This window comes from Myodes glareolus, chromosome 10, assembly GCF_982192425.1.
Source record: "Myodes glareolus chromosome 10, mMyoGla1.1, whole genome shotgun sequence".
Taxonomy (NCBI): domain Eukaryota; kingdom Metazoa; phylum Chordata; class Mammalia; order Rodentia; family Cricetidae; genus Myodes; species Myodes glareolus.
In genome coordinates this window covers 11,037,784-11,063,173 of record NC_142035.1, presented here as the reverse complement: position 1 = coordinate 11,063,173, position 25,390 = coordinate 11,037,784, and the positions used below count along the sequence as shown (strand labels likewise).

At 55.0% G+C, this 25,390-nt stretch overlaps 1 protein-coding gene across 5 annotated transcripts in view; it reads right to left on the bottom strand.

Moving 5' to 3' along the window:
- Nucleotides 1-409: 409 nt before the first annotated feature.
- Ripor3 (RIPOR family member 3) overlaps nt 410-25,390 on the bottom strand; it is a 69,309-nt gene continuing 44,328 nt past the window's right edge. For 2 of the 5 annotated variants that reach the window (XM_048441148.3, XM_048441149.3), the window contains exons 3-22: nt 19,993-20,139; nt 18,235-18,313; nt 16,030-16,053; nt 15,741-15,797; nt 14,741-14,890; nt 14,591-14,654; nt 14,283-14,326; nt 14,060-14,185; nt 13,838-13,983; nt 12,648-12,777; nt 10,808-11,356; nt 7,633-7,763; nt 6,805-6,928; nt 6,194-6,329; nt 5,606-5,767; nt 4,751-4,912; nt 4,102-4,304; nt 2,970-3,053; nt 1,508-1,598; nt 410-1,130 (exon numbers count right to left, since the gene is read on the bottom strand). In XM_048441148.3, coding sequence (XP_048297105.3) covers nt 1,036-1,130; nt 1,508-1,598; nt 2,970-3,053; nt 4,102-4,304; nt 4,751-4,912; nt 5,606-5,767; nt 6,194-6,329; nt 6,805-6,928; nt 7,633-7,763; nt 10,808-11,356; nt 12,648-12,777; nt 13,838-13,983; nt 14,060-14,185; nt 14,283-14,326; nt 14,591-14,654; nt 14,741-14,890; nt 15,741-15,797; nt 16,030-16,053; nt 18,235-18,313; nt 19,993-20,139 — 2,704 coding nt within the window. In that variant the 3' untranslated portion in view covers nt 410-1,035. Of the gene's footprint in view, nt 1,131-1,507; nt 1,599-2,969; nt 3,054-4,101; nt 4,305-4,750; nt 4,913-5,605; nt 5,768-6,193; nt 6,330-6,804; nt 6,929-7,632; nt 7,764-10,807; nt 11,357-12,647; nt 12,778-13,837; nt 13,984-14,059; nt 14,186-14,282; nt 14,327-14,590; nt 14,655-14,740; nt 14,891-15,740; nt 15,798-16,029; nt 16,054-18,234; nt 18,314-19,992; nt 20,140-22,684; nt 22,972-25,390 lie in introns of those variants that run through there. The other 3 variants (XM_085696986.2, XM_085696985.2, XM_087910965.1) reach the window with 3 other exon arrangements.

The window sequence follows — 25,390 nt, the reverse complement described above, 5'->3', positions numbered from 1 at the left end:
GGCCAGCCTGATCTACAGAGCGAATTCCAGAACAGCCAGAGCTACACAGAGAAACCCTGTCTCGCCCGCCCTCCCCCCCAAAAAAAAGAAAAAGCAGAACCCTATACCTCTCAGAGTTTCACAATTTCTTGTGCAGTAAGTAGTCCCCTCTATGACCCTAGAGCCCCAGAACCATGGAAGTGCCGTGCCCACTGTCCCAGCAGAAGGCTTCAGGTATGGGACAAACCCCGTCAGGTAAAGGCTTGCCAAGGCCTGGGGTATTCTGAGAGTGTCCCCAGAGGAGGGCAGTCTGCCATAAGCCTTGGAAATCAAGTGTAGCGAGGATCTCCAATGGATTCTACAGAGTCCTGTGGTTCCTGCCACCCTCTCCCGCACGGCTGTACAGACACAACCTTATCTACTTGGGCAGTAAGGTAAACCACAGAGATTTTAATTGAGATTTTAGAGAATAGACATGAATGAGACAAATAAATACCAAGATAAGTCAGCACACATGGTCCACGCAACCAAATGGGGCTGTCGAGAGCCACTCGGCCCCTCATGGACATCTCAGATGCCCAGCTTCAAGTGTTTTACCCACTGAAGTAGGAAACCCATTGTGTGCCTCTGTAGCCACCTCAATGAAAACCTCACCTCATCTCTGGCTTCTGAAGCGATTCATCGAATGAGCCGCAGGTTGGCATGTGTGAGAAGTGGGCCTGACCACTGGCTAGCTGTCCCAGAGGGTATGCACAGAGCTCACATTCCATGCATGTCTGTCTGGAACCCTTGATCCTCAGCCAGCACCAGCTGCCCCTGGCACTGCACCCCAGGAAGGCAAGACAAGCAAAAACAGCATTTGGGGTAGGCCACATCCTTGGAGGTCCCACATACCCCTTCCTGCTCTGAATACAGCACTGTGCCCTTGGGCTGGGTACTGACCCAGCTCACACTTGTGAGGGAGTGCCTAGGGAGCTCAGTTCAAAACTTGAACCCTGTGGAAGCCAGGAAGCGTCAAGGAAGAAAGGTGCTGGATTGGAGCTCATTGATCACAGCTTAGAAAATTGTGATTTCAACATCTGCTTCCTGGTAGAGTTCTTGTTCTGACTGGAGTTTGTCCAACTTCTCAAAAGCTAGGCGACCCTTCTCACCTGGAACACAAAGGTATCCATTACCAGCTCGTCACCCTCTAGAGGGGCAGGACAATAGTCTTTGGAGGTCCCTTGCCCCTGCTGTTGAGTGAACCATCCACACCTGAAACAGCTTTCTATGCCGGAGGTCTCCTGAGCACTGGCCTGACTTTGCCCCTGCCCACCATTTGCCAAGGACCATAAACGAAGTGGGGGGAGGGAGAATTACACCCTAGCTGTCAACCTGCTGTGAGGGGAACCTGCACTGAGCAGGGGCTGCAAAGCATAGGTGGCCTGCAGCCTGCAGCCGTGTTCCTAGCAGCACAGACATCTCCACTGGGACCCTGGAACCCCATTGTGCTGCCCGGGGTGGGGAGGGGGCTTTGGCTGCACTTTACCAAATGACAGTGTTGCTTCCCGTGCTGCCATTCGCACGGCCTCCAGGTCCGACCGACACAGGCTGGCGATTTGTTCAATGCTTTCAATACCCTATGAGGTCAGGAGGAGAAAGACTTGTTAGGCAGCAGATAGACCGCACTGGCATGGTTCCTGGGGGGCCTGTCTGCCCTTCTCTAGAGGACTCCAGGCTTCCACACCCTAGTGCAGACCAGCAAGCAAGGCCATCAGCTTGTCTGTAGACATCATCTAGCACACCCTGACTGTCCTGTATCCTGGAGAACCAAGGCCTGATTGCCGCACATCCAGGGACAGCGCTCCCACGCAACCTTTGACCCCTTCATCCTTAGCAACAATCCTCCTCTTGGGGTAGCACCGAGTGAGTGGGGGGCAGTAGGTTTTCTCTACACTGAGCCAACTCCCATGTACAAGTAGGCAACAAGGTTAGACAAGGCAGATCCCCACCACGGATGGAGCTGATCTAACAAGGTCCCCTCACCTGCACTGTGGGAGTGCAGGGAGAGTGGGGAAGGCATGGCTCACAGACTCTGAAGCTGTCCTGTGTCATCCAGCCCAGGATGAGCTGGAACCCAGTGTGATTTTTTATAAAACCTTATTTACAAAAATGCTCATAGTGGCATTTATGAGACAGGGTCTCACTATGAAGCCCAGGCTGGCCCTGGGTCATGAGGATTTGCCACCATACCTGGCTTTTTTCCCTCAATGCATGAATACTTTATTTTTCTGTGTTTGAACAATGCACATGTGCACACACACACACACACACACGCACACACGATGTGAACAAAATTAGAACTTACAGGTGCCATCCACACCATGTTTTTAGATGAGGCCTCTCCTAGCCTGGAGCTCACAAGTAAGCTATGCTGGCTAGCTGGCTGGCCGGCTAGTCCCAGAATCCCCCGCTTCTACCTCTCCTGCACTGGAATGACAGGTGTGCGCCACCATTCGGAGCTTTTCTATGGAGTTCTGGGGATTCCACTCAGTCCCTCATGCTTGTAGGCACGTAGTCCTCGGCTCATGTAAAGTCATGTTTAGTAGCAAAAGTTCAGGGTACGCATGTCCCTGCAAGCAAGAAGGAAATGTGCCAGAGGTGGCCAGTCGCTCCTGCTGAGGTCGAGGGTGACAGACAGCGCAGCTTTCACATTTGTGCACTTTGTCTTTTTCTCATTCACAAGAATTTATCATGTTACAACATGTTGAGCTGGGCAGGGAGTTCCTTGGTGTGGGGACCTCTGCTGTTGGAGTCTGGGGGGCTGGCTGTTACTAGGGTGTCAGTTCTTGCTACTGGTGACACCCTCTACTACACACACACACACACACACACACACACACACACACACACCGTTCCAGTGAAAGCGTTTTGAAGCTGCCGCTGCCCTACTGCTTCAGCCCTCACCATGGGTGGCCCTCCTGTCAGTCACTAGGGAAGACGGGACTCACCCCAAGCTGCTGCAGCGCCATGCATGCTGCCTGCTGAAGCTTGGTGTCACTGTCATTTAAGGCGTTGGTGTAGTACAGCAGAGCCTGGCGGGGGGACACCAGGATTAGACAGAGGTCAGGGCAAGCAGGTCCCCAGCTGGACCGGACACACTGCAGGTGCTTCAGTGACCCAAACTCAGCCCTTTGTCAGGAGGAGGCTAACCCCAGACTGGTCAGTAGCTGGTTAGTAAGTGAATTCCACAAAACTTTTTTGGTTTTGATTTTCAAGGCAGGGTTTCTCTGTGTGGCCCTGGCTGTCCTGGAACTCACTCTGTAGATCAGTCTGGTCTCAAACTCAAAGAGACCTGCCTGCCTCTGCTTCCCATGTGCTGGGATTAAAGGCCTGTGCAAATCATGCCCAGCTCCACCTGAATTTGAACCCTGGAACCCATGTTGTGGAGGGAGAAAACTGCCTCCTTCAGGTTTCCCTCTGACCTCCAGACTCATGTGGTACACACACTCACAATGAATGAATGAATGAATGAATGAATGAACGAACAAATATTAAAATTTTAAAGACAGCCCTCAGAAAGATGCTGTGCAGGTCTGAGAGACCAAGCCCAGGCTGTGACTTGGTGCTGGGTATATTCCTCAACCTGTGGGTCTCAACCCATCTGGGGGGGGTCACATATTAGATATTCATATGACAACTCATGACAGTAGCAAAATTACAGTTATGAAGTTAATAATGAAATAACTTTATGCTTGGGGGTCACCACAACATGAGGAACCGTATTAAAGGGGAGTAGTGTTAGGAAGGTTGGGAACCACTGCCCTAGTAACTCCAGCCCCACTTCAGCCTTCTTAAAGCACTTGACCTCAAGTCTGGTAAGTGTGGCCCCCACCACCCACTTTATACTCTTTTTTTAAAGATTTATTTATTAATTATGTCTACAGTGTTCTGTCTGCCTGTATGCTGCCCCAGATCTCATGACAGATGGTTGATGGTTGTGAGCCACCATGTGGTTGCTGGGAATTGAGCTCAGGACCTCTGGAAGAGCAGTCAGTGTTTTTAACCTCTGAGCCATCTCTCCAGCCCCTCCCACTTTATACTCCTGCACACCCAGCCAGAATGCCCATGCGTGCACCATACCTTTTCCCGGAAGCGCCTATTCCTGGCTGCACTAGCCAGGCGTGATCTGGCAGCCCTGCACAGCCTCGGGGGTCCATCCAGCTGCAGCAGTGCCCAAGCTTGAAGAGTCTGGGGTAGGGGCTGCAGCTGGCCCAGGCGTTTCCCGTGCAGCTTCCTCAAGCCCTTGGCTGGACCTGCACAGTGCAGCTCCTCGATGAGAGTAACTGAAACAGAAGGGGAGGCCGGTACCATCAGCTACCGTAGCTGCAGGGGCAGCTCCATGACAGAGGGAGCATCACCACATCCCGACAGACGCTTCTACAAACGGATCTGACATGCCCCTGAAAAACGAACAGAACCACTGGCCAGGCTGGGCACGTGGTACACACCTGTAATCCCAGCACTTGGGAGGCTGAGGCAGGAGGATGGTGAGTTGGAAGACAGGCTAGGCTACATAGGGAGACCCTGACTCAGAAAGAAACCAGAAGGGCAGACTTGACAGCTCCCACCTCCTCTCCCTGGGGCTGCTCTAGGCTGTTCACCTCCTGCTTTCGGCTTTGACGGCTGAGGGAGAGCTGCGTGCATCTGGTTTGTGCCCAAACCAGAAGGGACAAAGCCCCCAGGGTGGGCTGTAACTTGCTTCCAGGCCATTGCCATGACCGGGCCCTACCTTCCTTGGTGAGCTGGATAAGGTGTTTCTCCAGGTCAGAGACGCTCTGCCGCTGCAGGTAGCTGTGGAACTGGAACCAGGTGACCATCTGCTCTTCCTGGAGCCCCGCTGTGGCCAATAGCCCACCACAGCCAACCACCTGCTCCAGGAGCCTGCGACACACTGGCAGAGGGAAGGGCCCTGAGAGGAGCTGAGGCCTCAGCTGGACTCTCATAAACAGGTCTGTGTCAGTTAAAGGGACTCTGGGAAAAGGGATCCCAGGGAGGCCACCTTAGAGTCAGCAGACTTGTACTTCTAGAGCCTTCTCTAGCCCAGAAGTTGCCAATAAAGTACTTTCACTCACTCAGCTATGGGCTGTTTTCCTGTCTTTTAATTGTGTGACAGAGAAGAGGCGTGCACCAGCTAGCAAGTAACCGCTACAGTGGACTCTGAATCCTGGAGCTAGAGGCCTGGAAACGCTCAAGGCAGCAAGTAGCCCAGAGAATGGACCAGACTCCCAGACTCCAAAAGCCACCCTCGGGAGCACCATCCTTGAGAGCATCACCCTCGGGAGCACCACCCTCGGGAGCACCACCCTAGGGAGGACCATCCTTCTTGTGCTCCACGAGAAAAGGCTACAGCTGCCCTCAGGAAAGGTCCAGCCCGATTCCAGGACACCCCATGGCACTTTGCCTGCACACCCTCCTCTAACAACCCTTCAAGGCTTGGTGGGAGGCACAGGGATTTGCAGCCTGCTTCCCCAGGGGGCAGGGCAGTGAGGACATGCATGGAAATTCGCAGGGCCAGAACTGTGAAGATGCCCCCGGTTGTAGCACCACCGTTCCCGGGGAAAGCAGCAAGCAAGAAGGACGCTACCTATTTCCAGCTGGCCGGGGTACTTCCCTCGGACTCGATGTAGGAACATCTTCTTGAGCTGGCTGAGGAGTGTGGAGGCAGGGCAAGCCAGGACGCTGCCAGGCTGGGTACATCCTTGCCACAATGCCAGGCCACCCTTCCTGTGAGGAGTCTGTGGGATGACTGAGAGCGAGCAGCTGCTCAGCAGCCTGGGCGAAGGCAGCCACAGGCACCAGAAACCCCTTCACTGGGACCCGAAGCTGGAAGTGAGGGCAGGAGACCCAATACAGGGACCTCCTCTCAGGCCCATGTTGCTCCTGTCACCTTCCTTGTCCCCACTCATAAGGTCAGCCACTCACAACCACCCTGATGAACTAGGAAGCTGGCCTCCCCAGAGAGGTCCGCAGGGGTAGACAAAGAACTGAGGTGACAGCCGCTGCTCCTTGGCGGTACCACCAGGATGTGGGTGGGGATGGCTTTGGTGAACCCGACAGTGGCCTCCCCAGCATACAGAGACACACCGGTGTGCAAGCCCAGCTAATCCACCCATCCACGGAAGGGGAAGAGAGGCAAGGCCGTGCCGTGGGTGTGAGGCTGGTTGCTACTTACTCTCTTCAACCGACCTGGCCTTGCTGACCTGCTCTGAGTCAAGGACTGAAAGCACCTCCAGAACCTGCCTCTGCTGCTCTGCTTCCTCCAGGAGGCAGTCCTGGACCATCCGGGACAGATTAGGGGAGGCCAGCTTCTAGAATCAGCCAGGATGCTGGGGTTAGCCTGGCATGTACGTCTCTGCTCTCAGCAGCCCACAGTTGCCCTATCCCAGAGGTGGCTTCTAGACCACGGGCTAAGCACCCTTCTCTTCGTTAAACTGAGCCCCTAGGGTCAGCCCACCCAAGTTCAGCCAACCATCACACATCACAAAGCAGTGGGAAGATGGCCAGGCCCATCTCCCAGCATTTGGACCCCTGGGAGTAGCATAGCCTGAAGCCCACCATGTTCAGTTCCTGGGGTTGAACCAGTTTGGACTGGTGTGGTACCCACACGTGTATACCAGAACCACCCTCTCAGTTCGGGGCTTGACTCCCATGTGGCTCCTTACCTCCTGCCGCAGAGTCTCCATGGCATCGGCTCTCAGAGCGGCTTCCTTTTACCTGACCTCAGACGTTTTTTTTGCCACCTTTGAGCCCAGAGCCCACCCCAGCCAAGCCCTACCCTGACACCTGAAGCAAAGCCTTGCAGACTTGAAGGTGGATGGTGAGCAGTGTGTCCAGCTCCGGGACACCAGCTGTGAGCTCGCTGGGTGACATCTTCAATGACGGCCGAGGAGGCGGAGGACTGTCCTTCCTGAGGAGACAAAAGAAATGAGTGACCACTGAGTTAGCAAAGGAACCCCTTCCCTGGCCTCCATCCTACCCCCCAGAGCTCCATATCAGAGAGTCAGGCCCCAGGTACGGGAGTTCAGTGGCGGGAAGGGGGAGAAAGTTGGCTGGAAATCCACCAGGTGTGGAGGGCAGTGCTACCCAGGGGACCCGAGACTGTGCTTCTGGATGGTCACCAAAGCCTCATTTTGCTCTTCTGTGAAGTGGGCAGGAAGCCCAGATTCAGGGTGGGGATATCACAGCTCACAGGGCAGAGCTGAACCGCCGCCCCTCCCCCAAGACCCAGCTGGCTCATTAGACTTGGAATCTCCCTGTGGGACCACTGGATGAGAGAAAGAAATGAAGACTGTCCCCTTCTGTCTTGCTGAGGTCTGGGGACAGAAGTGGCCCTGGGCCATCAGCATAGGTAGCAAGGCCGATGGATGGTGGTCCAGAGAGAACTCTGGGCAAGAGAGTTACTAGGGCGGTTGCTCAGTGTGGCAGCCACTGAGGTCAAGGTCAGGGTTTTGCTGTGTGCTGCTGCTACTGCCTGAGGTCACCTCAGTGGTCATACTAGCTATGTGGGGACAGTGGTATAGAGAGGAGGCACTGAGCACAATAAAACTAGACGTGATGGGACCAACATGGAGCTACAGCGGCCTAGAGGTGTCCCCACCGGTGTGCACTCACTCAGGAGCCTGGGAGCCCCCAAACAGGGACAGCTCGTCACTGGCAAGGTCGGCATTCAGGAAGGCGAAGCTCTCCAGGATACAGTCCATCAAGCTCTGCACTGACACTGGTTCCGGCTGCACCCCTCGGGGCTGTGGACAAGCACCAGGATGACGGCCTTGCCCTCCCACAGCTGTCCAGGATGTGACCGCGCCAGCCCCCCCCCCCCATACACACACACCGGCCCCAGCACAAGCCAGCTCCGCAGAGGGAATCTGGGATGTGGCACTTCCAGTGTCCCACCAGCATGGCCTGAGATAAGGTCACCAGAGAGATAAACCTGTCCCCAACACCCATGGGATAGACCACAGGGAGAGAGGCTCAGGTGTGGACTGCGCAGGGCAGGACTTCCCCAACAGGGAGGCGCCACTCCATCCCAGCGGACACCTGCCCTTGTGCTGCTGCCCAATGGCTCAATGGCTCATTTCTCAGCAAATGTGGAAACTCACGCTGACAGTCACCCTGAGGGGATTCAGACAAGGACGGACACAGTGACAAGCACATGTGTGCATGTGTGTGCACAGACATGGATGGACACAGTGACAAGCACATGTGTGCAAGTATGTACACAGACACAGATGAATATAGTGACAAGCACATGTGTGCATTTATGTACACAGACACAGATGCACACAGTGACAAGCACATGTGTGCATTTATGTACACAGACATGGATGGACACAGTGACAAGCACATGTGTGCAAGTATGTACAGGCATGGATGGAAACAGTGACAAGCACATGTGTGCATGTATGTACACAGACACGGATGGACACAGAGACAAGCACATGTGTGCATGTATGTACACAGACACGGATGGACACAGTGGGTGCTTATGCATTGAGGTAGTTATGTCAGCAAATTAGCAAACACTGAGCCATGACCCCAAGGCCACACTGCAAACTGCCAGCCTGTAAGTACAAGGCCCACGTGTGCACTTTTGTTTAAAACCTGTTTTTCTTTTCCAGTGTATGTATGTGTGCGTTGTGCAAGTTGTACATATGTGCTTGTGTGTGCAGAGGGGCCATCCAAGAACAACTTTGGGTGTCATGCCTCAAGAGCTGTCACCTTGTTTTACTGGTTTGGTCTTTTTTTTAATTTTGTTTCTGAGGTCCCTCCTGCTGGGACTTGGAGTTTGCCGGTTAGGCTGAGCTGACTGGGCACTGAGTCCCAGGGAACCTCCTGTTTCCACGTCCCCAGTGCTGAAGTGCTTGCCACCAGGCCTGCCTTTTCTTTGTGTGGATCCTGGAGGGTGAGGTCAGGTCCCCCCAGCCCTGATGACAGCGACAGCGTAGTCAATAGTGTCGATACCCTTGGGCTCCTGACAGTGCTCTGCACCTCCCGCCTGAAGGAATCATCTAACTCTCGGGTTTTTACCACCAGACATGCCGGAGCTTGTGCTTGGGACTACGAGCCCACAAACAGCCCTGCACACGAGGCCATGCACACAGCAAAACTCCTGGCAAACAGCACAGGCGGTTGCGCATGTGACCGTGACTAGCAGTTGCAGGGAGGCAGAGCAGCCATGCAGATGCCCTCAGCCCTAAAGGAGCACACTGAGCATCTTGAGGGTTTTCCTCAAGAAATGACAACAGCAGAGCCTGTGCCTTCTTCCCAGGGCTGCACACGAGTCTTCAAGGGTAGATGAGCTTCAGGAGGGTAAGGGAGGGGGTCGACTGTGTGTACAGGCAGGACTGTGAGTGTGTGCATGTGTGTGCACGAGTGTGTGTGTGAGGGTGTGTTTGCGCACTGCGCATGTGCATGTAACTATATCCCCATGCATCTATGTATGTGTATGAGGCTGGAGAAATGGCTCAGTGGTAAAAGCACTGGCTGTTCTTGCAGAGGACCTGGGTTCTATTCCCAACACCCGCATGGCAGCTCACAACCATCTATAAGGCCAGCTCCAGGACATCTGATGGCCTCACCTGGCCTCAAGAGCACCTGACACGTGTGTACGTACGTACACATAAATACACACATAGATAAATAGTAATAAGTGTGTGTAAGTTAGCCAGGCATGGTGGCACACACCTGTCCTCCCAGCCTTGGGAGGCTGAAGCAGGGGAATCTGGAGTTCAAGACCAGCCTGGGCCTCTTAGCAACACTGAGCCCATTGCTCAAGACATCTAGGAAGGCCCTGGGTGACTCCCCTTTAGAATCCAAGCTGAAGGCGGGACCTGTCATTGTTTTTATTGTCCTTGGCTGTTTTCCAGAAAACAGAAGGCTCTGAATAGCTGTGCTAGTTCAGGGTCGTACAAAGTGCGTGTGGTTTTTGAAAATACAGGACAGAAGCTGTGTGCCTGCAACTCAAACTGTTCCACACGCAAACACAGGGGAGGTGCAAGTAAAGGAGTTTGAGGCATCCTTCCCCAAACTCTCCTCCCTGGGACGCTGGGCAGGGCCTTTCGAAGGTGGCCGGCAGGCAGGGTGGATTAAGACACTGGGTGGACCATGAGAGGTGGAGCTTTCTCCCAGCTGTGCTGCTATGAGAATGTGTGAGGTCCAGGTTGAGAACAAAGAAAACAAAACAAAGTAATATTAGGTGAGATTTTTTTGAAGAGAGGTCTGTGTTGGAGTGTTTTAAGAAAAAAAGCTGTGTCATACCCAAGAATGGGCTATAGAAGTTGGTGTGTGTGATCTACATTTTATTTTATGTATTTAAAAATGTAAACAAGGCCATCCGTCGAGGCTAGCAGCTCTGAGAACCACGGCAGGGGGCCGGAGGACATCCTCTGGCTGAATGACCACTGAGGGGAAGGTACTGGGTGGCCGTGCAGACGCGGGTGGAGGACAGGTAGCTGCAGGGCCTTCCTTGAATTCAGCTCTGTCTGGCCCAAAGTTCTTAATCCTAAATGACAGCCCCGAGCACCCACCTACATCAGAAGATTCTCGATGGAGCCAGGTTCTGACTGGACACGGAGCAAATTACTCACTGTGCACTCCGGCCTCCCCTTGGTATTCTCCTCCTAGGCCTTGAAAAGTGAGGGAACTGAGGGCGAGAGAGGCTCGGCCCACCCAGGTCACATAGGGGTGAGGCCGGGATGCTCATGTGGGCTGCCTGGTCCCTGCACCTGCTCCCAGGCCTCAAGCTGGCAGCAAGGTGGTGCTGCTGTCCAGTGCAGGGCGGGCATACCTTCAGCCGGTCCCTGAGGCCGAGGACTTGGTACTCCAGCTCCCGGAGCTGGGGCTGAGCAGTATCTGCAGACCGCAGCAGATCCAGGACCTCCTGCACAGGCCTCTCAACTCCATCCCCATCTCCTTCTTCCTGGCCCTTCTGGCTCTGTGGCACCATGGGGCTGTGGACTGGGACATCTTGCAGCAGGGTCAGCCTCTCTCCTCCCAAGTCCCTCCAGCCAGGCTGTTCCACAAACACACTGCTGACTGGATGAGTCAGGCCTGGCAGCAGGCCGAGGGGTGGGGGCTCCTCCCTGGTCCCCTCTTCTATGCAAGCTGTGGGTACCGCAGGCATGGGCAGGAACCCCACATCTGAGGTGGATGCCGAAGTGCTGGTCTCAGTGTCTCTGGGGTCCTCAGAGCTGAAGGAGTCCATCTCGAGTCGCTCCTGGCTCCGATTCCGCAGGCGAGGAACCTGGAGCTCACTTTCAGACAGGTAGCCGAGGATGGAGGTGGCCCTAGGCCCACCTAGCAGCAAGGCCTGCTGCATTGGCTGCTGGAGGACAGACTGGGAGGGGATGCAGGAGCAACCTCAGCAGCCACCCCAGGGACTGTGCTGAGGTGCTCAGGGTGATGTCGATCTGCCAAGGTGACTGGCATCCAAAGCCGTGGATGCTCTGTCAACCTCTGACTCTCCCTGGCAAACCTCAACTTCATTGTTTCATCTTCGCCAAGCTCCTGCCTCAGGACCTTGGTGCTGACTGTGCTCTCTGCCTCAAAGCACCCTGCACACATGCCCTCAGCACCAAGGGTCCCAGCTCAGATGCCACTTCTCTGGAAGTATATCCCTGGAGACCCTAAGTTAGCTCCAGTAGTCCCCCTCTGTGCCCAGAGATCGCTGTGCTCTGTATAGGAGAGATGTCATGTGTCTCCCCACCCGTGTACCAGTGTCCACACCTAAAGGGGGACAAGCCCTGCGGCCTGGGACCCTGGTTGGGTGCAAACTTGAGGAGAGATATTCTTGCTGAAGATTGCTTATGGCCTGTGAACAGGCACAGCATAACACTGCAATTACCTCTATGTCTGTGGAGTGAACACAGTCACGTGTGGGGCAGTGTGGGGCGGGCGTAGCATATGCCTTTAATCCCAGAACTCAGGAGGCAGAGGCAGGCGGATCTCTGTGAGTTCAAGGCCAGCCTGGTCTACAAGATCTAGTTCCAGGACAGGCTCCAATGCTACAGAGAAACCTTGTCTCAAAAAACCAAAAGAAAGGAAGGAGAGAGAGAGAGAGAGAGAGAGAGAGAGAGAGAGAGAGAGAGAGAAGCAAGGAAGGAAGGAAGGAAGAAAGGAAGGTAGGAAGGAAGGAAGAAAGGAAGGAAGGAAGGAAGGAAGGAAGGGAGGAAGGAAGGAAGGTTCCTGTAAGTGAGAGACCATCCCAAGGCCAGCAAGAGAAATGCTGAGGGTTCCTTTGTGCATAGTTTTCAATGCCCCCTCCCCCACCCGGAGAGGAGAGGACGGTGGCCCTGTCTCCGAGGGGACCTTGGCCCTGGAGGCATGAGGAGAAGGTTGCTTCTTTGTACATGGCTCCAGATCACATACTTGGAAGCTCTGAGTCTCCCCAGCAAGGTGAGGCCAAGGCCATGGCTAGACAGAGGACACCCTTCACACACACACACACACACACACACACACACACACACACGCCAGCAGGTCCCAGACCCAGCCTAATTCCCATGGCCTCAAGCCGCGGAAGACTGGGCCCCACAGTCCTACAACCCCAAGGCGGAACCCCAAGCAGGCCATGCTCCTCACTGCCCAGTCCCAGAGCATCTCAGCCTGCTGGGAACAGGCTCACTTACCAGGCAGTACTTGTCCCGGAAGCTGGGGGTGCTAGGCGGTGTCCAGGTGTACAGTGAGCCCTTCCTGCTGCCCATTGAGAACCTGCCAGTGGGGCTGGGTGACACCAGCCGGCACTCGGAGTCCAAGGGGCTACAGAGGAGAGCAGAGACCGTCAGGGGCCCCGATAGGACCCAGTGCTCTGCAGTCACAGGCAGCTGCCTTGTCTTTCAAAGTAACCTGTGTATGCAGGAGCTCTGCTGATCTTCCTACAACCTCCACTAGTTGGTGAGTGGCTGGGTTATTTACCCGGAATGAACTGTGAGTGCCTGGGTTATTTACCCGGAATGACAAGGAATTGGCTTCGACCAATGTCCCCTCCAATAAGAGAGGGCCAGAATCAAATTCACCCCACTTTTCTCTCGCCCAAAGCCTTCGAGTCAGTTAGGAGTGATGTTCATGCTATACACTTAAAGCGTGGTGGGCGAGACTCGGGGTAGAGGCCAGGTGGCTGCAGGGCCCTCAGCTGAGGAGAGTGCACCAAACCCACCAGGAGGATCCAGAGCCCAGAGGCAGCAGTACCTCCCCACTAGGGCACCTGTGACCAGCTGGTCTCAGGGACTTAAAGCCTAGGGTTGTGGCATGCACTTGAGGGGATCCTAGGTGACTGGGTTGGATGCTCCCAGCTCTTTCCTACCCTGCCACACCCACTCAGGGGAGAGAAGGGGCGCCCTGGAAATGCAAGGTGCCAACAACAGAAACTTTAGAAACCATGGGCTCCTGGGGCTGCAGGAGGGAGCCCCAAACCCAACAAAGGCCTTTTGAGCCTGGACCGCCCTAACAGGTCTGCAGCCCAGAGGAGAACCTCAAGGTTCAGCCCCAGACTGGAAGGGACAGGGGACAGCCAAAGGCAGAAGGCCGTGAAGAGGAGGGGGGCAGAAGGGAGTTCCCCTGAGGAACTAAGGAGGAAAAGGGACCCAGAAAGGGTCCTGGTTCAGTCCACGCTGTCATGTGTTCTGAAACTGAGAGTGGAATTCAAGGTCACAGGAGGTGTGGGGGAGGAGGTGACAAGGTCAACCTGGCTATGGGGGAGGATGGGCGAGGTCAGAGATGGCTCTACAGGAGCAGGTCTGGAGTACATCCAGCCCCCAGGGTCTGCACCAGGAGCAGGGATGGCCTTGATGAGGGCAGGGATGCCACAGCAGCCACTCACTTCCACAGCAGCTCCAGCTGCAACTTGATGGTGCCCAGCTCAGTGATGTCCACCACCACAAGCTGCGGTCGGGCCGTGAAGAAGTCAGCAATGTCGCAAGTCACAGCACCCACCACCATGGAGCTCAGGCCTCGAAGCTCGGTCACCTGGCCGTGAGGGACACGATGGTGGTGTCTGAGCTCAGCACCCAGGCGCCAGGTCCCACCCTGGGCTCTGCCCCACCTTGATCTCCAGATTCTCATGCATGGTGGGCACAAAGGCCGTCTCCTCCTCATCCCAGGTCTGGCTGTCATCCGGCTCTATCCGGCCCTTCAGCCGCCACCGCTGGCGGCCCAGGCGCATAAGCACCTGCATGTGAGACACGGGAAGGGTGCAGAGGCAGCCCCAGGGGAACCCCCTCACTGCCTACCCATGGACCTCCCTCCCAGGACCTTCCTGGCTGTACCTCATACTGGTCTCCGGGACAGAGGCGTGCATAGCCCACCAAGCCTGGAACACAGAAATGGGCTAGTCTCCTCTCCCCCAACCCTACCCAGGGAAAATGGGGACCTCAGGGTACAGGGGCGTGCCTGGCAACATGGGAAGGATAGGAGATTTATACCCACAGAGCAATGAGCCCATCTCCTGTCACAAGGGCAACAATCAGGGCTGGGCCTCTAGACCCTGGGACTTCGGCCTGCACCACTCACCCTTAGCAGACTCTCTCGGCAGCTGGGAAGAACTGATACCAAGCCCAGCCTGATTGGCACTCACCCTTCATCTTGATATGGAACTCGCCCAGGTGAACTTCCAAGGCCCCCTCTATGAGACACATGTCCTGCAAGGTCCATGAGTGGATCCGTCATTTGCGAGCCCCACCCTCTATCCAGGAGCCCAGAGCAGGGGCTAGAGAGGCTGGCCCACCTCCATGCATTCCTGCAAGCTGCGGCCCAGCTCCTGCAGGCTCTCCCGGGAGGCGCGGCTTTGGGTACTGTTGCTAAAGGCACGCTGCATGTTGGAGGCACCATCTCGCAGACGCCACTGGATGCAATAACCTTCATAGAGTTCATCCACCTGCAGCAGACACACAGTCTGTGGGCCACACCAAGGGACAGCCCCTGCCCGCCATCCCTTTCTGCAAGAACTGTCTTCTAGTCCAGCCTTGTCCTGGGGTAGCATGTCTCTTAGCCACCGCCTCGCACCCCGGCACCTAGGACCACTCACACACTCAGCACAGTAGACACTAGTGACTATGTCGTGCCCCAGTGTGAGTCCCAACTGTGGAATGGAAAGTGAGCCAACACAGTGCCCATCCTGTGGGTCTGGGGAGGAAGGTGAACTCTTGAAAGTTCTTGCAAATGGACTATAAGAAAACCTAAAGGAGCTGGGTGTGGTGGCACATGTCTTTAATCCCAGCACTCGGGAGGCAGAGGCAAGCAGCTCTCTGTGAGTTCAAGTCCAGTCTGGAGTATATTGTGTCTTCCAGACATCCAGGGCTACACAGTTAAACCCTATCTCCAGAAGAAGAAGGAGGGTAGGGAGGAGGAGGAGGCAAGCCTAAGGGACTCGCTAGGAGACGCATCCCTGTGGGTTGAGCCTCCACTTTCCTGTCTACACAGGGACAGTTAGAGCCTCCCAAGACCAAGCAGCAAGCCCTGTGTACTGACCCGTGACAGTGCCCCACCCCAGGGCTGAGACACTGCTGTCAGCCATAGGAGCTCTGCCTAGCCCTCCTCTCTGCAGCTGCCTATAACCACCCAACCTGGACACTCGCTACACCCTCATGACACCCCCATGGTGGCCTGTGCCACCCACATGATGTCCAGCAACACCGTGTGGCTCTCACTGACTCACAAGAGATACCCACATGACTCCCTGTGGCACACACCCCCCCATGACACTCTGTAATGCTCAAGACACCCACCTTACTGATATGGAACTCCACCTTCCGGACATGTCTCTCTACCAAGCGTGTTTGCTTCTCCCAGGGAAGAAAAAAAAAAGTTTCTTCAGAAGCGGCTATGTTCCCACCATTCCACCTCCTCCCCAGGATCAGGGCACTGGGCTCAGATCTCAGCGAGGCTCACATCAGGCCTCAGTTTCCCTGCTTGTAACATGAGACGCCCAAGTGTTCTGCCCAAGGGCAGCTGGGATGGAAGGCCACCTCAGACAGTCTTGCCCACGCTGGAGACCACACAGGGACATGGGCTCACCTTGTCCAGGTCGTAGTAGAAAGCCTGCGGAGAGAAGGAGGTCAGAATTCCAGAGACCTCTCATTACTGACACCTGAGCTCCAACGGCAAAAAACAATGCCTGCAGCCTGCCCTGCTCGTGGCCATGGATGCCCAGGGGGAAAACGGCGTGCACTGTGGGTAAGCCAATTCTAGGTCTGGCACTATTTCTCTGTGTGCCCCCAGACAAGTTACTCAACCTCTCCGAGCCTCCCTTTCTTCCTATTGGGCAATACTGACTGTCCACTTGACAGCTTCTGTCCAGGATCACCTTGAAGATGAACCTCTGGATGGGAGGGAGCTTCTAGATGGGGTTGATTGAGATGGGGAGACCCACCCAAGGCTGGGATCCTGGGCTACATAACAAAATTAGGGTCATCTAATTAGCAGCTCCCATCTCTCTCTGCTTGCCGACTGCAGATGCAGTAGGCTGCCTGGTCCTCCTGATGTCATGCCTTGGGACCCAGGCACTCTGTCCTCATTATGGGGTCCTTGTCCTTCCCCAACACTGGTGTGACTTAGCATCAGGCAGTGTGGCTGCAGAGACAGGCCTCTTTATACATCGTCTGCCCAAGCCCAGAGAACGGACGGACAGATGTGGCATGGGAGCAGCGACACTCCCTGGGGATGGGTGGGTCTCAGAAGTGCCTCTCCCTCCCTCTGTGTTGGCCATCACCTAGTCAGCTACAGAGGAAAGCTCCAAGCTCGCCAGACCCTGCCTTTCCCTGTGCTGACACCCAAGTCTTCTGAGTCGGTGAGAATTGGGACCACAGGGGTCTGGGCAGTATTTGGATAGACAGCCCACTGTTTCCTCCCACTCTCTCAGCCCCATACTGAAGGCCCCACATAAGGCTGGATTCGGAAGAGGGGCGCGGGCACACAGTTTGTGAGGAGAAGCACAGGGTATATGGCTTTGCTTCTGGCGTGTGACCAAGGCGAGCTGGGTGACGCGTCCCCTGGGCAGCAGGTGGCGCCATAATCTGCCTTGTAGAAATGAAGACAGTCTAAGGTGTTGTCTCTCAATCTGGCTATCTAGTTATGGAAACGGATACCAGAGAAACGGGAATGTCTCAGGAAGTTCACGCGGGGGGAGGGGGAAGGACTCCAGTCTGATGTGGAGGACTTGTCATTTCACACAGTTCTTCAGAGTGGAGCCCGGATACAGGGGGCGGTGCCACGCCTTGACAGGACTGCTTAGATGTGCAAATGCTTGCCTCTATTCAAACTTGAAGAGACCAGTGGACTTTGGGGCTATCTACTGGATCCCTTTCTTCCTCTTCTTCTTTTTTTAAATTGTTTTTATGGAGCTATATATATATTTCCTTTCTTCCTCTTCTTAACACATTGAATAAATCTCCTTTTTCTGCTTTCTGCTTTTCATTTGGCTCTCTCTTTTTTTTAAAAAAATGTATTTATTTACTTATTATGTATACAATATTCTGTCAACATGTATGCCTACAGGCCAGAAAAGGGCAGCAGACCTCATTACAGATGGTTGTGAGCCACCATGTGGTTGCCGGGAATTGAACTCAGGACCTTTGGAAGAGCAGGCAATGCTCTTAACCACTGAGCCATCTCTCCAGCCCCATTTGGCTCTCTCTTAAAAAAAAAAAAAAAGATTATTTATTATGTATGCCTGAAGAGGCACCAGATCTCATTACAGATGGTTGTGATTACAGATGTGGTTACTGGAAAATGAACTCAGGACCTCTAGAAGAGCAGCCAGTGCTCTTAGCCACTGAGCCATCTCTCTGGCCCTAACTTGGCTCTTTTAATTGGCTTAGGAAGAGCGGGTGACTGGCCCTGACTTAGGATACAGGTTCTGACCCCTAAGTTAAAGAAGAGGGACCATTCAAGAGTCCATGAGCCCCATACCATGAGCCCCACATCCTCGCATCCACAGAAAACTCTCACCCTGGACACAATAGCACGCAGGTTCAACTTGGGGCAGGGCAGGGCAGGGCTGGGGACACTCAAAAATGGCCACTTTGCTGAGTCACATAAACTGCCTGGCTCTGGTGTGTGTGATGGCCAAGCCCTGAGGCTTGGGACCATAAGCGCTTCTGCAGTGACCTGACAACTTCTCGCAGAGCCCTGAGAAGTTCACGGCAAATCCCAAGGGCCTGGGGTGGGGACCACTGTCCTTCAGCTGCTGCGAGCAGCTCTGTTTTCATCCCGGACACTCACCAGCCTGGAGTTCCTCTGGGTGTCGGTGTGACGACCACACAGGTAATCCAACTCAGCCTGCTGCTCACACAGGTGCTCCCTGTGGTAGACAGTGGGTGGGGGGTTAGGGGCAGGATCCAAGCAGAAAGGAGGAGCAGGACAACCGACCAGGTACCCTCCCAGCATGAGGTTGACCAGCTCACTGTCTGGGGGGTCCCTGTGTTACCCCAAGAACTCCACAAATCAGTCTAGCCATTACTAGGCATGTTACAAAGATGCTCACACACGGATCCTGGTAGGCAGCCAGGAACTGGCCAGGGACGTGTGAACTGAGGAGGGCGTGGTGGATAGAAGGGGGCAGGGGGCAGGGGCTGTGAGAAGACTGGCGGGGGAGGAAAATGAGACCATGGACCCAGGGCCAGAAAGGAGGAGGAGTCAGTGAGGAGCTGCAGAAGTGAGCCTGCAGCTGAGGGCGAGAGTGGCGTCGGGGAAGGCAAGTTCCTTCGAGTGACAACCCAGGGCTGTGCTCACTCTTACAGCGGGCTCGGGCAGGGCTGCTGGCTGTCTGACCATACTGGTTGGGCTCTGCCCCTCTTCCCTTGCTCCAGATGAGAGGGGGACCCTCCAACCCCAAACCCAGGGTACTTCGGGGGTTTGCAGCATCCTGATTGGGTAATAAGGAAGCAGGGAGTCAGGCCAGTCCTTCCCCAAGGTTCCTTCCCTCCTCAAGGCCAAGGACACACACCTGTTTCAGCACAGTCTATAGCCCAAGCAGAACCTTCCAGAACCTTCTCTGAGCCTTAACTTCTCCTATCCTGAGAGTATTATCTAAGATAGAGTGAGGGTTTTGCAAACTGCTCTTTTCAGGGCTCGGTGTGTCCTCCATCCGCTTGGACAGAGCAGAGGAGGGGTGTGCCTCTCCAGTCTGACATTTGGGGACTTAGGTGGAAAATACCTCCCGAGGCCATTCTCTTGGGGGGCCAAGGTGTGTCCCTCCCTCTGTGACTGTTCCTGCCCCATCCACAGCGTGGAACCCTCTTCCCCCAACCCAGGTTTATCTTATCAAGGTCAGTTTACTGAGTGACAGTGACATCAGGTGCCCCAACACAAGAGGGACCCCAAATGGGCTTGTTCATTTTCCTTCAAACTTGGCCTGTTCAGCTCTCCTAGCTGGGACATCAGCGCCTCCTTCAGGCCACACTCAGCAATCACAGGGTTAGCATCCTGCTGCATCTACCCCTACTCAAATAGATAAACCTCTCCTGCCATTGTCTCTGGAGTCAGCTCTCTCCTCTCTCTCTCTCCTTCCCGCGCCTGCACCCCCACATCCTTCCCAATGTGACCCCAAACCGATCCTGTCTCCTTCTCACCACCCCCACCACGAGTCCATCAGCAGCCCGAAGCAGTCAGAGGTTCTTAAAGGCCCGGCCTGGGAACTTGAGCACCTCCCTCACCACAGACCCCTCATGACTCCCAGCTCTCCCAAGATGAACAGCCAAGGCCTCCACAGCTCACATGACCCTGAAGCAGTGTCCCGTTGTCCCTCTGATGTCACCCTGTGTCCCTAGGACTCCAAAGTCGGAGACCTCTGGCCTTCCCATTGTCCCCAGGCGCCTTACTTCTTCCCCTGTGGCTGTGCTGCAGCCGAGGCTGCTCAGAGCAGTTCCTTTAAAACCATGCCCGACCCCTTCCTGCCTCACCCATTTTCCTCTACAGCACCTACACTGCCTGACATACTTCTTCGTACTGCTGTCTGTCTGTCTGTCTCTCCCCACTCACCTGAGGCCTCGCTTCACAGCGTCAAAGATCTTCTTCACCTGCTGCGGCCGGGGGTCCAGGCAGAGCGAGCCCTTACGCAGTGTTCCATAAGCCCTGGAGGACTTGGCTGGCAGCCGTGACCTCACAGAGTTCCTGTTGACGGACTTTCTGTGGGAGGGGACAGAGAGTCAGGACAGCTGGCTGGGCTCCACTTCCATCACTTCCGAGCTGTGTGCTCTTCAGAAAGCTGAGGTTCTTGGAGCCTCAGTTTCCTCATCTGGAAAATGGGAGGCCTGGGTTTGAGGACGAAGAGGACAGTTACAAACCTTAGAATCAGAAGCAAGCCTCTGCCGGGCGGTAGTGGCGCACACCTTTAATTCTAGCACTTGGAAAGCAGAGGCAGGTGGATCTATGTGAGTTCAAGACCAGCCTGGTCTACAAAGGGAGTTCTAGGACAGCCAGGATTACACAGAGAAACTCTGTCTCCAGACAGACAGACAAGAAGACAGATAGACAGAAAGGAAAAAGAAAAGAAAAAAGAAAGGGGCTTCTAGGGCATATGTAGTGAGCTGTCGGACTCCATGAATGGCATGCCAGGTACAGGGAGTGGCCATCGACCAAGCAAAGTGAAGATGCGAGGACAGAGAAGTGTGGTCCTGGGCAGCCTGGAGGGAAAGACCCCACCCCCATTCAGACCCATCACTCATGGCCACGGGTGTCTGAGCAGAGGGGTAACAGCTTACTTAAGTTTCTGCCTTCTATAATCAAAGCAGCTTCCCTGGGTGCTAGCACACACCCAAACCTCTGTTTTGTCACCTGTGAAACAGGAAGCTGAGACCCCAGTTCTGTGACTGTCACATGAAGCCAATCATACGTAGGAGCTTTTTACATACAAATTATTGGGAACAACTACATCCCGGCCCCAGCTCTCTTGCAGCCTGGGTGATAGATGCTCAGCTAACGGCGGGCCACACTGAAGCAGGGAAGGCTACGGCCACAGGGGCTGGAGGACAGAGACACATAAATGGAAGGGCCAAGTCCCACATCCTGCTCCAAGAACTGGAGGACCCAGAAGGCGTGGGGCACAGGGCACAGGTACAAAGGCGTGGTGGACAGGATGGTCACTCATTACAGACTGCAAACCCCTCCTCAGCACAGGGGACTTAGGGGGCCTGAGACTGCATTTCTGCTCCATTCCCAAACCCCTCTGTGCTGCCAGTCCCCAAGCCACACAGAGGATGTGTGTACACACCTGTGACCCTAATGACTAGGAGTCCAGGAGTTCAAAGCCAACCTGAGCAGTGTATTAAGACCCTGCCTTAAGAAAGGCACAGCCAGGCCTGGGGTATAGGGAATTCCACCTGGGGAGGTAGAGGCAGAGGGCTAGGGAATCCAAGGGAGTCATTAGCAACATAGAGTTCCGGCCAGCCCCAGTCACATGAGAGCCCATCTGCATAACTATAGGATATATAGATAGGTCCATTTATTAGAAGGGCAAAATATGGCCCTCTGCCTCTGGGGCTCACTAGTTCTGGGCTTTTGGGATCACTCACACACTGAAGACATGGCCTTTCTGGGGTCTTTCTAATGTCCCTGAGCCTTTTTTCATGGTTCTTTCCCTTTTAGATGGGATCTCACTCTGTCACTCAGGCTGGCCTCAGTCCTCCGGCCTCAGCATCTCAAGTGCGCTTTTAAAAACCAGGTGCTCAGGGCTTGTCCATCCAGATAGGAGCTCACTGAGCAGTCCCTGGTGGCCTGGGTCCCCCTGAGAGTCACAATCTATAGCGGGAGGCAGAGGATTGTGGGCGAGCAAGTCAGGCAAGGGGCGGGGCACAGGGACATGGCTCTGCTCTTTCCTCAGCCCTGAGAAAAGTCACTGGGCTAGTTCTGGCTGGGTGAGATGCTAAGCATTCCACAGGTGGGAGACACAACACAGACATGCAACTTACTCCAACCAGGTCTGCTTGTCACCCTGCTTTGGGACCAACCCATGCCCGGAGTCCCTGAAGCTGACAGCCCAGCACATACCAGCCCACGAGGGTCTGGTGCTCGTACTCAGTCCCTGTATTCAAACTGCAGTTGTATGACTCTGAGCACTTAGCCCACTCAGCCTGTTTCCTCGGCTGTGGAGGGGAGGTCGAGATGCCTGCCCCTCTCCTTGTCATGACAGTGGCATGTCAGACATTTGCTGAGTTCCTGCTTTACAGTGACCACCATTCCAGGGGACAGGACAGGACAGAGCCTTAACAAAGACAAACAAACGCCTGCCCTGAGAGATATAGGCCAGCTGGTGAGGTCAGTATCTGGCTCTCCCACAACCAAACTGTGTGGCCCTGGTCACTGATGGAGTCTCTCTGGGTTTGAGTTGTCTCTCAGTGAAATGGGGTCCAGGGCTGGGATTGCCGGGAGGGTTCCGGGGACTGATAAATACAAAGACCTCCAAGCCGCGTCTGGTAAACAGTAGGCACCACATCTTTGCCAAAGAGATAATTCTGGAACAAGCCTATCCGACAAGACCTAGCGTTGAGAGGAAAAGAGAGTGGGCAGGGAGAGGACGACCCCCCCTCCCCCCAGCAGTGCCTGGGACAGGGTATGCCACCATGGCTTGTCTCTGGTACTGACATTCACAGACTGTAGTAGATGACTTTCCAAAGCCCTCCCCTTCCCCCCTTCCCTTCTCTCTCTCCCCCTCCCCCATGGTCGCATCACCCACCTCTTGGACCGGGCCCTCCACAGAGTTGCCATCTCAGGCACGGACAGACCACACTGCAGACTAGGGCACAGTGGGTTTCTGACAGAAGAGAGTCCAGGCAGCCAGAGGGACAGTGAGGCAAGAGGTGGCTCCGGGTGACGCTGCAGCTCACTTCAGGGGTCCACAGGCCCACCCTTTCCCTCTCCCTCTCCCTCGGCTCTTGAGGTTCCAAGCCCAGCGCTGTCTCTGAGCCTCTGAGGACAGTGGCTCCGAGGGCTGGCACAGCAGAGCCTGGATGGTGAAATGAGGCTTCATGCTGCATGGCTGGCTGGTGTCACAGGGCTGGGAGCAGCCTCTGGGGGTGGATGTGTGTCACCAGCTTCAGGAGGACTCAGTAAATATTAAACAGCCCCAGGCCTGCCAGACAGGCTTCCAGGCACGTGCAGCCTGGCGCCCGGTGATCACAAGCGACCAAGCAGCACTGCCTGCCATGACTGTCCCCAGCCTTGTGCTGGTCGGGCCTGGGCAGGGTCTGGAGCAGACAGAGCTCTGCTCAAATGCTGAACCTGCCCCAGCCTCCAGGCAGGGCAGTCCCTGGGCTGACTGCATAGACTCCTGAGTGCATGCCCATCAACCAGGCTGGCCACGGCCCTGTGTCCTGTGACCCATGGTAGGACAATGACAGCTTTACTATGCTGATGCTCAACTCCGCATGCTTCAGACGCGCTATTCCATGGGTCTTTGGGTCGGTCACCAGCAGTGGTTTAAAACCGAGTTTGGATTAAAGGCATGCACCACCACTGCCCGGCTCTTAGGGAGGCAGAGGCAGGCGGATCTTTGTGAGTTCAAGGCCAGCCTGGTCTACAAGAGCTAGTCCAGGACAGGTCCAAAGCTACAGAGAAACCCTGTCTCAAAAAAACAAAATAAATAACTAAAACCGAGTTTGATGACCCGCCCCAACTCTTGGCTTCAGAGACACCTGCCCGACACTCCTGGGGAGGACAGCCCTGGATGCCAAGCTGCTGCTGTGCCTGTTAGTGGAAACTACTGTGGGCACCTGGCACAGCTCTCCCACCCACAGAGGCTGGAAAAGGGAAATGCCTGTACGAAAGCAATCATTCACGCCTTAGTACTAAATGATCAGATAACTTCCCCAAGTCAATTCTGTATCTGTGGGGTAGAAAGGCCCGGTTGGTCAAAGAGTTGGGGTCGGCAGGGTGCAACCCAGACGTGTGTCCTGCCCTGAGTGGAGGCCTGCTGGGCTGTCCAGGGTCATTCTGCCTTACCCACCCTGGTGTGGTCCCTCACCTCTGTTGTGTGAAATATGGGAATAAGGGTCAGAGGTGAGGCCTGCATCCCAACCAGTGTCAGACACTGGGGAGATGGATAGAGAAAGGAAATTAAAACATCCATGCAGGGGCTAGAGAGACCACTCAGCAGTTAAACAGCACGGACTCCGCTTACAGAAAACCTGGCTTGGATTCCTAAGTGTCTGTAACTCTAGTTCCAGAGGATCCAACGCCCTCTTCGGGCCTCTGTGGGCACTGCATGCATGTGGTACATACAAAATAAAAATAAAATCTAAAACAAACAAAAAACCCACTATGCCTTTTCACTATCACCACAGACAACCTTCCCCATCTTAGACAGGGGACTTCCCAGGCTGAGGTTGAACGGGAGTCACTCAGGACCTCAGGAGTAGCTAAGGCCCTGAGGAACCCAGGCCCTCGCAGCATCAGGGCTCACTTCTCTAGGTCACACACAGACATCACAGGTATCATAAGAGGACCAAGGACCAAATCACCTCCATCCTCCAGAAGTCCAGGGGCAGCAGAGTTAGGGACTTCCTTGGGACTTTTTGGACAGAAGTCCTGATGGGGTTTGAGGAGACACTTCCCATGGATATGGGGTGTTTGAGGCCTGAAAGCCAGCAGCAGGATGGAAATGTGGCATGTGATTTGTCACCAGGTGGCCATGAAGAACACTTTGTCAATGCCTAGTGATGGGCAGCAGCCCCTCCTCTCCTCCTGAACCACACAGAGACCTCTGTGCCTCAGTGGGCCATGTGAGATGGTCCCAGGCTGTGTGTTCCTTGTCTAGTTCTACATACAGACCCCAGGGTCCAGTTCCAGGAGGCCCAGGCAGAAGCAGCATGAGATGACAGAGCCGAGAAACAGCATTGGTTCCTCTGGTTTGCACGCACCCCTCCCAGCAGCATTTATGCAGCGCCTACTATGTGCCTTCCTCACAGAGTCACCCACTGTACTTGCCAAGGCTCACAGTCAGCGACTAGAACCATCACCATGGGTCTTTGCCAAACTCTCCCATCCAGAACGTCCGCCTAAGCCTTCACTGGTCCCGGACACTGAGGATGTGTCCCCAGTGTTCCCTCCTTCTCTGACCACAGCCCATGTGCCTCGCAGCCTGCTCCTCGCTGTCTCAGGACCTTTCCACTTGCTGTCTTCACGTCCCATCACCACCATTGGCTCCTGCTGAATGAAGCCCCTGCGCCTCAGGCCCTCAGGCGACACCACCTCCTTCTGCACCCTGTCCTAGGCCCAGCATAGCACCAGCCATGGCTGAGTTGATTTGCTTTTGATTCCACTGATGGAAGATCAAGCGGGGCAAGGCCTGGGTCCCTCCCCACTGCTGTCTGCTGAGGAAGGAGGGGTCCCCCGAGACTGGCATGTACTCCTCTAGGGAGAACTCAGATGGGACAGGCCAGGG